The 14,699-nt window shown below is 37.4% G+C and overlaps 3 protein-coding genes across 4 annotated transcripts in view; 2 read left to right on the top strand and 1 right to left on the bottom strand.

The window, feature by feature from the left end:
• Positions 1–1,200, top strand: part of LOC105454944 (odorant receptor 67c-like) — a 6,951-nt gene extending 5,751 nt beyond the window's left edge. The window contains exons 5-7 of the mRNA XM_011697928.1: positions 499–609; positions 744–899; positions 1,035–1,200. Of these exons, the coding sequence (XP_011696230.1) occupies positions 499–609; positions 744–899; positions 1,035–1,085 (318 nt within the window). The 3' untranslated portion in view covers positions 1,086–1,200. The remainder of the gene's footprint in view (positions 1–498; positions 610–743; positions 900–1,034) is intronic.
• A 69-nt stretch (positions 1,201–1,269) lies between these two features.
• Positions 1,270–5,936, top strand: LOC105454939 (odorant receptor 2a-like). Of its 2 annotated transcripts, XM_011697924.1 has the most exons (8): positions 1,270–1,903; positions 2,059–3,087; positions 3,576–3,986; positions 4,299–4,584; positions 4,709–4,808; positions 5,055–5,165; positions 5,270–5,425; positions 5,758–5,936. In XM_011697924.1, exons 2-8 carry the CDS (start codon positions 2,985–2,987, stop codon positions 5,806–5,808), a joined length of 1,218 nt encoding a protein of 405 aa, XP_011696226.1. In that variant the 5' UTR covers positions 1,270–1,903; positions 2,059–2,984; the 3' UTR covers positions 5,809–5,936. The 2 variants fall into 2 exon arrangements, with proteins under 2 accessions (XP_011696226.1, XP_011696227.1); XM_011697925.1 differs by lacking the exon at positions 1,270–1,903 and having other exon boundaries at positions 3,021–3,087; positions 3,536–3,986.
• A 4,856-nt stretch (positions 5,937–10,792) lies between these two features.
• LOC105454945 (protein expanded) overlaps positions 10,793–14,699 on the bottom strand; it is a 54,981-nt gene continuing 51,074 nt past the window's right edge. The window contains exons 9-15 of the mRNA XM_011697929.1: positions 14,265–14,570; positions 13,717–13,995; positions 13,385–13,466; positions 12,866–13,324; positions 12,639–12,766; positions 11,698–12,548; positions 10,793–11,426 (exon numbers count right to left, since the gene is read on the bottom strand). Of these exons, the coding sequence (XP_011696231.1) occupies positions 10,917–11,426; positions 11,698–12,548; positions 12,639–12,766; positions 12,866–13,324; positions 13,385–13,466; positions 13,717–13,995; positions 14,265–14,570 (2,615 nt within the window). The 3' untranslated portion in view covers positions 10,793–10,916. The remainder of the gene's footprint in view (positions 11,427–11,697; positions 12,549–12,638; positions 12,767–12,865; positions 13,325–13,384; positions 13,467–13,716; positions 13,996–14,264; positions 14,571–14,699) is intronic.

Here is a 14,699-nt window from a genome sequence, read left to right on the forward strand (position 1 = left end):
CTTCCGATCTCTAAAATTATTTTTTATTTCTGAAAATATGCTATTCAGTCCAAAATATCTTATTGCAGCATGACTGCAATGTTTTTGCGGAAATTCTATATTTTTTATATAATATTACTGTTTGTCATTTTGCAGAAATTTTGAAAATATCAACGTACCCCATGTATTAACTAACCCCGTCTCTCCATATATATAAAAATTTTATAAAAATTAATTTAAAAAATTCTTAAATATAATATAAAAATAATAGCTTTTATATGTTAAAGCTTTTTAATGCACAATATATAACATGCGTGCATATATGTGAAAATTTTATAATAATTTTCACATATATGCACGCATGTTATATATTGTGCATTAAAAAGCTTTAACATATAAAAGCTATTATTTTTATATTATATTTAAGAATTTTTTTAAATGTCCATTAAATGTTTTCATTATTTTGTATTTATTACAATTTATTATTAATTGTTTTAATTTTCAATTTTATATGAACAGAATTTTGCTAAGGGTGAGAGAGGAATACTTGTTACATTCTTGATATTCCAATTCTTAGTCCTGCTTATACTCTACGCTCATTGCACTGTCGGCGAGAACCTTTTGACAGAGGTAACATTTTGTCGAAAAAAGATAAAAATTGAAAAAATATACCTACATTTATTGCGTATATAGTGAAATTTGTATATCTGTGTACGATTCTCTGATTGTTTCTCTGATAGTGTGTGTAAATATTCTTTTCCTAGAGTGCTAAAGTGTGTGAAGCGTTTTATGGTTGCCGTTGGTACGATATGTCAAAGAATAATGCGCGAATGATAATACTGTGCATGGCGAGATCGCAAAGACCGCTCTGTCTGACAGCCGGCAAATTCACCATCTTTTGCCTCAGCACTTTAACTGACGTAAGCCGATAATTTGCATGCATTTGCGAAATATTTAAAATACAAAGTGCTTCGAACTTTTTTGAGTAATCTGAAATATCGTTGTTGCTAACAGAAATACGAAAAATATGATTGAGGAATAAATTGTTTCAACAGGTTTTGAAAGCATCCATGGGATATTTATCAGTATTACGTTCCTTTTTGTAACGTCACTGAAGAGCAGTAATTTTCAAAATTGTGTGCAAAGATAATTTATAAGTTAAATACATTCGTCGCTCAAATAGAGATAAATGTACAATTTATAATAAAGAGAAAAAGAAGAGAGAGAGAAGAATTATCATCCGAAAATTATCTTCATACAACATTCTGTAAAAGACATAATTATTTTAAAACAAATTTTACATATAAAAAATAAAAGTTCGTTCTTTATAATACCACTTGCATATCATATATAAAAAGTTTTTACATAGATTGCACAATTAATATGCTTCAATTGATTTGCGTACAGCTTTTAAAAAATATCGCTTGATTTATAATAATATCACCTACGCTTATATAATTTCAATCTGTCTCTGACACATTTTTGCTACTATTTATATTACTACTGCTAAACGCAGAGGTTATCACCCGATGCGATTTGTAATTAGGACACTAGATTAACAAGTCGATCGATTGGCGATTATCAAGTTATTAAAAGCGAAAACTATTAGAAGAAATTGATAATTGATTACGCATTCGTTGAATGATCATGAAAAAAATTGTAATCAATCATTTTTCCTTGTTTATCGTAATATTTTGCTACACTGTATCACTCTTACCTTTAGATAACTGATGCACTTGTCGACGAGATGTCTGCTGACGTGCGAATACACGGCGGAGAGGGGATCGTCTAGCAGATGAATATCTGTACCTTTGTAGACCGCGCGCGCCAGGTTGATTCTGGCACGCTGGCCATTGTTCAAATTTATTCTCCTCTCGTCCACGGTCGCAATGAAGAAACGAGTCTGATGAAGCCGGTATTCATAGTAGGTTCTTATATTTAAGACCGTCTTAAGTACAGTCTTAAGATGTTATAAGCCAATCACAGCCGTATTAGAATCTTAAGACATTATTTAAGTCTTGAAATAAAAACTAATTATGAACCGAATAAAACCGGCCTATGTCCAATTTTATTCGGCAGACTCCGATCACTTGATCGTAATGCGACTGTTCGTCACATTTATCCAGAATGTTCACGGAAGACGTAAAGAAGATCGATGATATGCTGACTGTCGGCAGTTAATTTTACCACAAATTTACGATGCACTTCCACTCATCAATGGGTAGCCACAGACTACTCTTATTTGACCGAGCATACCTACGAATCTTCCGGAAGAAAAAGCTTTACTATACGAATATACTCACATGTCGAAGATATTTTTGCAAGTGTGACCAACAGGATCGACAGTGTTTTTGTATCTAAGACTTCTTAATTTCGTAAATAGTTCAGATGTATATTTACAATAAATAAGTTTTAATATGTTATGTTATAACAGATAATATAGAAATGTAGACGATACTTGATGTAATATCTCTGCTTTTGTAAATTTTTTATTTCTTCTCTTTATAATTTTTAGAGAAAGACTCAACGGCAGCTAACGTCTTATCACTTAGCAGGGTAGCACGGTTTTGCCACGTATAAGCATTGCGCTTATGATGCCGCACGTGTTTCGTCGGAAATCAGTTGATACAATAGATACATTTAATAATGCGCGGCACGCGAAGACGATTACGCTAATGATATTACTAAATATTTATTAGGAACATTGAGAACTGTCCGTATCATGTTTATTGTGAAATCGCTGCAATTTTTCTACGCTGTACCAAATATAAAGAATATAGAAGACGCCCTAGATACGAGGAAGAGCCGAAGGAGCGGCTTTTCATGAGACGGTAAGATAATTAGTGCGCCAGAGGAAAAATGCCGGTTAATAACAGCTTGATAGCGGATCGGCTATTAGGCTTTTATGCTAGATATTAAGTGTATATCTGAAATAGCAAAATGGCAAGATAAGTTACAAACATGAGTCTAATCCAGATGTTATATACATTACGAGCGTCGCATGCATGGGTAAATCGCGGCAACCGAATCTGATTCGCAACGAAACGAATCGAATCACAGTCGCGGACGATCAGTTGATGAAAAACCACGACTCGATTTGCTATGAAAGTAAGAAGAATTAGTACTCTATGTCGCGAAAGATATCTCGTAACGTTTCGCCGGAGAGGTACACGGCTTCTCTACACGGAAAGAACGATTTTGTTGAAAGATCTAAAAATTTTGCTGAATACAGATCTAAAAATTAATTCTTGTTGAATCATCAAAAAAATTTTGTTGGAATGTTAAAAATGATAAGCATTGCTATCAAACGTTTTTTTATAGCAATGCTTATTTGATAGCATTTTTTTTTATATTCTAGCAATTATTTTGATTATTGAACAAAAATTATTTTCAGATCTGGATCCAGCAAAATTGTTCTCTCCGTGTACCGTATATGATACTGACAGTATCGTAATTTATCTAATTGTGTTAATACATTTCCTTTAAGTAATGCGATTTATAGCCAATGTGATATTTCACTTTCAACGACTTTTATTCGGAACGTATAACATTACAGAACGAAGTCGACCATATCGCAGATTTATTTGTTCATTTAGAACGGATCTTCTCCATCGGAGGGATATGGCCGTTCAAGCGGACGTACGTCCGCTTCGCGATTTACATCTCGCATTTCACGCTTTATCTCGCCATGGCGTACACCGACTTTTACGACGTTTTCGGCAATTTGGAGCTGATGGTGATGAACCTCGTGGAAACGGCGGCTTACTCCATGACGTTCCCGATAGTGTGGCTGATACGCTGCAGCAATTTGCTGAAGCTCGTGATTGACGTGATAAAGAGGGACATAGCCGAGCGGAAATTCGAGAATCCCGAGGAGGAAAGGATTTACTACAATTACAATTTCGTATCCAAGGTATTCACGTACGGCTCGATCGTCGGCATGTTCATCACGGTCGTACTGCTGTACCTCAGACCGCTCGTGCAGTATCTCTTGACCACAAATCAAGGTAAGTGAGATTTATTGAACACTTTCTCACTAATCATTATAAATTTAAATGTATTGCATCGGTAATAAGGTAAGTGAGATTTATTAAACTCCTTCTCGCTGTTCATTATAAATTTAAATGTATTGCGTCTACAATAAAGAGATATTTACATCGCATCGCCTCGTTACTTTATTATTATTCAATCCGTCATTGTAAAATTGTAGCAGTAAGTTGCTCGGTATTCTTTCAATACTTTGTTGCCAACATACTTAGTTCGAAGTAGAATTCCTTCTTTATCACTGTAATCGTTTCTCTTATCTTTTTTTTCCCCAGCGTCACAAAACAATACGGAGTCATTAATGTTACCCTACAGAGTCCATCCGTTTCTCGACACCAGCAATACTCATGCATACGTACTGATGTATCTCTATCTGTTTCCGATGATTTACATCTCCGTGTGTCACATGGCGGCGATTTGCCTGGTGGTAATATTGGTATTCCACATTTGCGGCGAATTGTCCATTTTATCGTATCGCATCAGACACATTGGTGAATACTCGCAGACCAAGACGGTAGAGAGAATTCGTAGCTTCGTTCGAATGCATCTCAAGATAATATGGTATAGGAGTATTGCAATCATATGTGGCAATATTGCAGTAGTAGACGTCTCTTTGTTCAATTTGTTTTTCTTTTTTTCTATAATATACTGCTGTCGGAATATTATGGTGATGAATATTATGAAGGCTGGCGAAATCCGTGGACGATACTTTCAATTTGGTTCTTATGGATGAACTCCTCGGCAATAGTATTGTACTGGCTATCTCGATGTATTATGTCATAATGGTATGTCACATTATTAAATATCGTTATGAAATTTTTAAATTTATATCGAGTGCGCTAGTTGGTAGAAAATATACTGTTATAACATTTTAAAATTTACGATCATCACGTTTTCACTTGATATTGCACGTAAAGGAAAATTAGTTTCATATTGCTCAGAGAATGTCATCAAAATTACGCGATTGGATTGTTATACGGAACATCCTGTACATATATGCGTTCTTACAAGTGATATCCCATATTTTTTAGAACTTGGATGTATCAGAAATAGCGACCTGCTGCACTTTTACTTTTTTCGCCATTATTGCGCTCGTCATGCTCTTCGGATATTGCTTGATTGGTGATCAACTAACGCAACAGGTATAATTAGAGTCAAACAAAGGAACGAACCTATTTTGTCTGACAATAATAATAAGAATTTTTATCCCAATTTTTATATTAAACGTTTCATATTTGATATTTAGTGTATAAACGTGCAGGATGCGTACTACGAATGCAATTGGTACGAAATGCCGTCCAATTGCAAGAAATGTCTGCTAATATGTATGATTCGGGGTCAAGTTATGCTCTATTTAACTGCCGGAAGATTTTATATATTTTCTTTAAACAGTTTTACGGACGTGAGTGTGTTAAAATAACATTAATTCTTTATAATAAAAGTAATAAAAAATTTGTCAAAATCGGTATTATATTATTCGTGAATTTGTTGATTAGTCGCAAAGAGTTTACGTTCAAATTGTTTGTTAAAGCCGTACTTTTAAAAAGGGAAGATTATATATGTTGCGGAGTTTTTCATAGTCTTGCAACACACCATTTTTATTTTTAAATATACGGATTTAGAATAATTTGAAAATAAGTTCTTCAATTAATTTTTCTCAAAAATGTTTAATCAACAATTTCTTTGCATAAAATTCTATAATTTTATATGTATATATATTATATATTGATGCAGGTTATCAAAACTTCCTTGGCATATTTGTCGATGCTGCGTACTCTGCTATAAAGAATTATGGAAAAAATTATATATGGCTCACAATACTATAATACAAATCTGTATGTACTGTATGTAATACTATAATACAAATCTGTATGAACTACAGATAGAGAAATATACTTAGAATATGCGCCAAATCAACATATATCGATGATCGTAATTTACAATACATAGTTCGTTTCAAAAATCGTAATAGAAAGATAATACATAAATAAATATCATATTTTAGATTAATCTGATAAATTTCTCAGAAAATAGATTTGAAAAAAATGTAATAGAATTAATATATATTTATTCAAAGTTACGTACATTGCGAAATATTTTTGAAAATTTATAAAGCTGTATTTTTGCACGCAATAATTCTCACAATTAGAAACAATTATTTGACAGCAATTTGCATTTGTAATCATACAGATCTATATCGATGTTTAAAATTAATCGTAAAAGATAACGATCGATTTCGGATTAAAAGCACAGGCGACTCGGACACGTGACACGCTCATTGTCCGATTCATACGTTAATTTTGTAGACAATTGTCTATTCCCAGATTCTATAGACAGCTCTAAGCACGAAAACAGAAATTACTTGCGCTCTTGCGTTCATATATTTTGTGCAGTTTCATGGGAGCTTTCGAAGAAAGAACAGCGTAAAGCGATATGCAGGTGATTCGTAGATTTTCATAAATGTTACAATACGCCAGAAAAAACAATAAAATATTACATTATTTGATTAATTATAGAGTCTATGTAGAGATATGACGATTAATTATATTTCTTTTCCTCAGGATTGAAGAGATTTAGATGTGGTTGAGATGTTATCTCTTGGAAGAAATAATTATATCGACTGGGATTCTTGGTCTTTTCAATTTAATCTTATTTTCTCAGTTAATTTTGACTATTTTAGTTTTTTCACAATTCTAAAATATTTGAATTTCTTTCTTTTTGACGGTGATTTAAACACGTGATCATGAATTTGATAATGGCGTTCTCATAAATTGTGCGAATAAATATGCCAAACGTTTTATATAACGATTAAATTGGTGAGATCACATACATATACAGAGGCTATGAAGAACTTTGGTAGGACGAATTACAGAACCGACGAGGAGAGGAAAGCGTTCTATATAACGCTAGGTCAAAGATCTTCATCAAGCTGTTGCCACGCTGACAGTTCGTTTCGTCATATTATTTAACTCCGATTATGATTATCCTCGGAAATGGTGAGTCATGTTCACGCTTTTATATAACTTAATCCAGATGTAGCTAGGAAAATTACATGAATTACGCAAAGAAACAAAGTACTATTAACATGAATGTACACTATGTACAGGCTGTCCCTATTTTTAGTATTGCTCAGTTTCATAGAACAAGTTTTTTCATGTATTACAAAAAATTATTTTTTGATCTTCAAATTTTGAAAATCCATATATTTTTTCGAATTTTAGAACAAATGCAAAAAGCACAAATTTACTCTACTATAATGATTTTTCTTTTTAATACTAATATCACAGTTTTCTTCAAAATAATGATAACGTAATTCAATTAATCTATCTAGTGCCTTATCGTTGTACACGATCAAAAACGTGTGCAACGCGCACGATTACGTACACCTTGCAAATGCCATTCGTCTTATTCAGTGGTTTCAGACAAAGCGTCGGTGATTATATCACCCTTGTCTTTCATATTTGCAGCCAGATGTCGGTTCCCACTTTGTTCATTAATAATATATAGGCACCGAACTCTGTAATTGCAGGCGTGAAATGCGACACGTGATGCGCGTGCATATGCGATGACTTGCGGTGCAATGAGCTGTCGCAAATATGCACGCGATTACAATTATCGTTATAAGACCTAAAGTTTATTATTAAGAACCGTATTATTTAGTTAAATGCTATTCTTTAGTTTTATGCTCGAATTAGAACTAAAATTCTTTAAATTTTTTCCTATTTGACTTAAAATAAAGATCTTTGTTGAAGAAATCTTTCATTTTACCTGGCTTTTATCACTGTGACGATATAAGAACAGAGTATCTTGATTCTTTAGAAAATTAATTATATATACATATATAAGATAATTAATTTTTATTTCTAACAAATTATGAATTTACTTATTAATTTTAAAATAAATTCATTATATTATTTAGACTTTTTTTAGGATGGGAAAAATAATATAGAATGCATTTAGTGCTACACTTTTTGCTCATCTTTTTAGGAGCTATTTCACTCGCATGCATTCTTAATTGTCAAATTTTAATGGTAAGTAAATATTCTAATGTAATATTGCAATCACACAAAACGTAACACATTTCATATTTTACGTCTAATATTTTGTCCAAAGAATACTTTAAATACACGATTTTAATTTTAATGATTTTTTGACTACTTTGAATTTCTTTTCGTTCAACTTTGCATTAAATTTTGAAAGATCGAGACATTGCTTGATTTATAATGCTTACATAACTTAATAATATAATCTCATATGTGTGCACTTACCAATCATATAAAATTCATCAGCATCCAGCTATTCAGAAAGACCACGTGATTTCAAACGTTGCAAATTTCGTTTTCGAAGTGATATAGTTCAACAATGCGTGTAGAAAACAATTGAAACTCTTTATCAAACACACTTGGAAATGTAATACCGTTAGACGTGTTAAATGAAGGAATAAGGCGGTCGACTGTCCCACGTTCCACGATAAGTCATAATTACAGCCGCGCGAAGGTTGTACGTGTACTACGTTTATACAAACTATCGTTTCAGTAAGTATACGTCTGGGTGAATCGCATCGGGCATGTGACCACGTTGCGTCACAAAGACGGTCGTTTCACATGGTCGTTCTTCTCAGCGATCTTTCATTTCGATAATAGCGCTTTCGGCTGAAACAAGATTGCGAATTATTCCGAGAAAGATTAATGACATCATCTACTTTTTCGAATTCACGCAAAAGTGATATAATGAAATTATCTGTGTTTGAAAACAATGAAAATGACGCAAGAAGTATGTGCTCAAAGAATATTTCTAAGTAAGAAATATTAAAGAAAATTGAAAAAGATATTAAAATAATAAAATTTTCACATATCTTTCTATATGTCATTTTATCTTTTTAAAAAACTAAAACTAAATGAAATTTAAATTTCTGCTTTCTTAAAAAAGTAATGACATAAAAATTTGTGTCAATTAAGAATAAGAAAATTATGTGCAAAATTAAATTTCTCACAGATTTCAACATCCAAAAAAATATCCAATCAGTTGTATAAAATACAACAGTTCAATTTACGCTTTATTTATATTTCCACAAATTGTCTTTTATTACAAAAGATTTTATTTATTTATAACTGAGATGGCGCGTGGGATACATACACACGAGATTTTTGTCTACATATAAAATCACGCAGTATTACATATGTTACGCAATATTATGTACAGATGCGAAATTTGTAAAATATAATATTAAAATCTAATGACAATTAGTGTAAGATATTTTTACGACTAAATTGTTGTTCGTTTACTATAATAATTTTATTAAATTGTTGCACTCTTTCATTTATGATTATTAGAGATGCACGATTATTCTGGATCTTACAAGATCCGAGAATAAAATTAATTAATTTTAAATTAATTTTATGTTAAATTTATGATATTGCAAATAATATAAAGACCGAATAAATTCGTTATTTTGAACTGCTTCCGAAATGAAGAAAACATTTTCAGAAACATTTTAAAATAATTAAAAAAGCAAAATGTTAAAACACGTTATGTGCATTCTGCATTGCACTTACAAACATTACATATAAATTTAACGATCAATTCCTCCATTGCGTCAGTAAATTTGGGCGATAGCTTTGTAATATGTCAATTACAAAAATAAAAAAAAAATTAGTATTAAAAACAGCACTGTATGTGCATTTAAAATAACAGTGCTGTGGAATAAGCACTGATTGAAATATTAAAAGGACAGACGTGAAACTGCTCGGTAATAAATATTACTTCTGAAAATTCTAAAATAGCTATTCTCCTAATTACAACAATCACATAAATGTTTTTTCTCCGAAATATATATGTATTCTTCGTTATATTATGTAAGGAAATCATTTCTCTCTTTTTTTTTACGATATACAGGGTAAACTAGGGTAGAATAAATTATATCATTATTGGCCACCTACGCAATATTTACCTTCGTCGTAGAATTCTCATCGCAAAAACAATATACAAGTACAAGTAATTGTACTCTATGGTCTTATCATAATTTAATCCTTACATATTCGAAATAAATAGAAGTTCACTGCTTGAGTAACTCTGTAAATTGAACGTCAGTTATTAAGTTAATTGTATCAGCATGTATTTTGCTGATATTCTCGAAATATAATTAAAAATTTTCTATAACATCATATGTATCCTGACGATATTATTCGATATTAACGCCTAAAAATATTAAATTTTCTAAATCGTCCCTAATCAAAAGAGAAAGAGAGAGAGAGAGAGAGAGAGAGAGAGAGAACGAGAGAGAGCGAGAGAGAGAGAAGCAATGTAATATATAAATATGGATACACGATCCGGTCTTGCGCGTACTTCTTTAACGCCCAGACATGGCCGTGTCTCCTGGATATAAAATTATCTAATTCTCTGAAGACTATCACATTACGATTACTATAAATGTAATGGCCAATAACTCTATGATTTATCCTGACAACGAGCGGGACTAGTGCCGCCTTTATCGGGGGCTTGTGAATGGAATTTTCTTCGCAACACATATAATTGAGCAAGAGACAATAATAACGCTTTAGTATCTAATATCAAAGTTCAGAATCAATCTAATATAATATTATTGGAACAAACTAGCTGGAGCTTCTACATACTTGACGTGTGAATGAAAAGAAGGAAAGGTAGAAAAAACAGCGAACAAAATGGCACCCTGAATCAAAGAAGCACGGTCTGCGGAAACGATATTTAATTTGTCGTAAACAGCTTCCCCCTCCCCCCCCCCAGTACGTTGTTATTAATTACATTACGTCGACGTAGCGCGTGGTATAGTGATTACGAGATTATGGAATGTACTTTCGTCCTGAGCTTAATAAGAGTCTATGAATGAGGAAAGGAATGTGTCTACACAAGCGTTGTTAGGAGTGAGATGCCCTTGTAAAGTCCTTCTTAACAGTCGGGACTCCCCCTGCGGAGGAGGCGTTGACCTTGTAGGCGTTGCTCTTCACCTCGGAGGGATGCCTGTGAGTGCTCGTCGAGGATTTCCTAAGCGGCTTCTGAATCTGCGTCGTTGACAGTCCACTCACCGGGTACTTGTTCCTGCTGGACGTCGCGCCGTTGCTGCCCCGCGCGCCGCTCTTCGCGGACGCGGCGGTGGAATTAGCTATCTCGCTGGGATGCTTCGGCAGGACGAAGGCCTTCGTCTGCTTCAGCAGGTATTGATCGTTGCATAACGCCGAGATTAACGGTAAGTCTAAGTTACGACTTTTCTCGCGAAGCGTTCGAATGTCCAACATGTCGTCGTTCTTCCCCTCGTCTTTCTCTTCCACGCCGGTGCCGAGTTTCCTAAATTTGTTCGTTGTTGTGGCGACCAACGAGGAAGTCGCCGCTGAAGAGGACGACGGCAGCGGCTGACTTTTTTCAAGATTCTAAAACAAATAACATGCGTTACTATATTAAATATCAATTAAAATATCTATAATTTTATGAAAAATGTATAATGTACTATATCGTAAGGGATTAATCATCTATATCATCTTTTTTTTCTTCAAACTGATGAAGTGAGAGCAACGATAGAATAATGCAGAATATTTACGCGCATCTAACAAGAAAACCCAAGTGTTCTTTCCTCCCGACTTGTTAGATAAAACCTTAATTATAAATTAAATAATTTGACATGTCAATATCTTTCTATATTACCTGTATTTCATAGGGCGGTGGTGGTGGCGGTGGCCTGCGATGCTTGGACTGCGGTAGAGATTGCATCTTGTTCGCGAACAAGGTGTCCAAGCATTTGAGAATGTTCTCGTCGCTCCTGGTCCGCGTCGACGCGTTCAACGTGTGTGGGTGAGCCGGCACGGGTGGCTCCCTTCTGAGACTGTGGTTGCTCGCGGACGAACAGGTTGCACCGCTGTACAACGAGCTGGTGCTGGCAGCGTAGTGGCTGCTCAGATTGCTTTGAAGATAATTTCCGCCGGAATTGCCGGTGTCGCTTGCACTCAGATTCTGGTTGGACGCGTATTTGGACGGCGAGGAAAAGGAGGAGCCGGGAAGGTAGGGCGTGCTGCGATACATCACCGAGGACTTGCTGAAGGACGGATACGGCGGCGGCGGATAGGCCGCCATGGCCGCCAGAAGGGAGCCCTGTTTGGCGTCGATGTACTCCTGCTTCGACACCGCCGGATCTTTGAGCGGGAACATAACGTAATCGACGTCGGAGTAAAGCTGCTGCTTGTACTGCTCTATCTGCGATCGAGAGACCTGACTCGTGTAGACGGTCGCCAGACTCGACGCTGGCTGCTGCGTGGACGACGGCGGCTGCGACAGCGACGGCGGCGGCGGCGGTGGTTGCCGCGGATGTACTATCGGCGGTGGCGGCAGAGGCGGCGGGGGCGATGATGTTGTCAGATACGGTAGAAGTACCGGACCGCCTCGGGACGCGTGCACGTCCAGGTAATTGTTCGGGCCTACCACGAGAGCGGCGACCGGCGCGTGCACGGGGGTGGGTTTCATTTTGTCGCCCGGGTATGTGGGAGGTTGGATTCGAGGCGGTGGTTTCGGCGCGACATTCCCGGCGACGTCGCTGGCGGTTTCCGCGATTTTCGCAGAAACGGGGCCGATCGCCGCCGTCATGTCGGGATAGGGCGGCGGAGGTGGTGGAGGTTCACGTGGCGTCACCGCGTCGTTTCGCGGCGGGGTGGGTGGCGGTATTTGAATCCTCTCTCGCGACGACGTGTACGGAGGCGGCGGCGGCGGTGGATCGGTTCGCCTGGGCGGCAACGGGACAAAGTCGCTGCAGGTCGTGTTGTACGGCGGCGGCGGCGGCGGTGGTTCACGTTCTCTGGCCAATTCCGATATAATGCCGGACCGTTTCGAGACATTGATTGTTGCGTAGTCAATGCTCTCCAGCGGATACGGCGGCGGCAATTGCCGATCGCTGTCCGTCCTGGGCGGCGGAGGTGGTGGCGGCATCGTCACGTAATCGCAATCCGAGTCCATCGAATTGCTGATGGTCTTGCGTGGAGGATATCTGCCGACTATCAAATCCGACAACTCGTCAGCCGACAGCAACGGTCTCGCGCTGGACGGATCGCTGCCATCACCTCGGAAGCTGCTCACGCTGAGTATGCTGTTGCTTCGCGAGCGCGAGTCCTCCAGCTGACGGTCCAGCAAGACCTCGTCATCGTCGCCCTTGCAAAGACTGTATATTGGCTCCTGATCTTCCGCGCCGACATCTTCCGCGTAACTGCTTTCGGAACGTAGCCCACTGTGAATGGTGTAGAAACCGGATGTGATGGACGCTTCGTCAGTGGTGGACTGAACGGAGCTCAGAGCGCAAACGTCGCTCGCCGCCGAGGACTCGTTGGTGTCGGCCGTGGGCGAATACAGATCGTCGCCGATTCTTTCGTCTTGGATCTCGCTGCTTCTCAGTGTATACACGCCGCTAGTTTCGCTCGCAATATCAGTACCTGAGGAAGATCATTCAAAGATTTATGGTTACTGTACGTGACCGTGCTTCGAAGGAAAGCGAGTGGAGAACAGTAGGATACCGACATTTGTATTCTGTGCACGTACCATTATAATAAAAGTATAGGGACTAAGGAGATGGTAGAATACAGAGGGGTTCGGCTTAGGTAATTTTTAAAAAGATTCTACAATACTTCGGCCGTGTCAACAAAATCGTTTTTCAAGCTAAAGCGACTTCTCTCATTCGCTCACCTGTATATTTACCTGTCTTCTTACATCTGTCGTAAATAGCACCCGGAAAGCTAGCTGTCTCCGAGGAGATCGCTGAATTTTGCGCCGTGTGCGAATAGCCGAGCTCCAAGCTAGAGGTCGCCGAGGCGCGGCGCATTCGCGACGGTCCGCCCGTCGACGTATTAACGACGACCACTGTGCTGCAACTGCTGCTGCATTGCGAGCCCTCGGCGGCGGTCGCGGCGCTTGACGCGAGACGTAGTACCACCGATGTAGACGTGGCGTCGGAATTGTCAATCTCTGAAAAATTATCCCACTGTCATTTATGACGAAGAAGCGATCAGGTCGATAAGACACACGGCGTATCATAGATTCTCTCTATTTCAATATAGGAAATTACGTAACACTTTAGCGTAAGTGGACGTTTTATTTCACAAACTAAAGATAGACTATAATAATAGACAAAGCTCAAATTTAACGGTTTAAATGGAACTCTGTTATACGGTAAAATTATGCACATCAAAGAAGATCGTTAGTAAAACGAAGTTTCTGTTATTGACTGAGCATACCGTCAATAGAAACGGAAGAAGGTGGTATAGAATGACTGTCCGTATCCCCATTCGTGCCATTTAAAACTCTACTTTGGCCATCCAAATAAGGTACCGTCTCGGTAAGACGTGGCAAACACTCGGTGGACGCTGGTGCGGTATCAGGCTCGTCTTCGCTATGCACCCGATCGCTAACAATACCGGACGTTGTGTTCGAGGATGTACTTGAGATGACGGAAATTCGTTGGTCACCGCGCGCACCGCGCGCCGTTAAACTCAATTTACATCGAGTAGGATACATGTAACAATCCCTCAAGACTTTCCGTTCTACACAAACCACATGTAGTCTGTTATATTATTACAATTCATCATTTTCGAATCGTCTATTAATTAATTTCTTCATAGCGGTCTCGGGGAAAAAATTAGGGAAATGAATAATAGGATTAAGAGGGGAAA

Source organism: Wasmannia auropunctata, unplaced genomic scaffold (assembly GCF_000956235.1).
Source record: "Wasmannia auropunctata unplaced genomic scaffold, wasmannia.A_1.0 LD335969.1, whole genome shotgun sequence".
NCBI classification, from domain to species: domain Eukaryota; kingdom Metazoa; phylum Arthropoda; class Insecta; order Hymenoptera; family Formicidae; genus Wasmannia; species Wasmannia auropunctata.

Excerpts from the sequence above, each read along its gene's own strand:
- LOC105454939 (XM_011697924.1), top strand. The coding sequence starts at position 2,985 with ATGGGTAAATCGCGGCAACCGAATCTGATTCGCAACGAAACGAATCGA. Across the intron at positions 4,809-5,054 it reads CGATGTATTATGTCATAATG|AACTTGGATGTATCAGAAAT; the intron begins GTATGTCACATT and ends CATATTTTTTAG. Across the intron at positions 5,166-5,269 it reads GTGATCAACTAACGCAACAG|TGTATAAACGTGCAGGATGC; the intron begins GTATAATTAGAG and ends TTTGATATTTAG.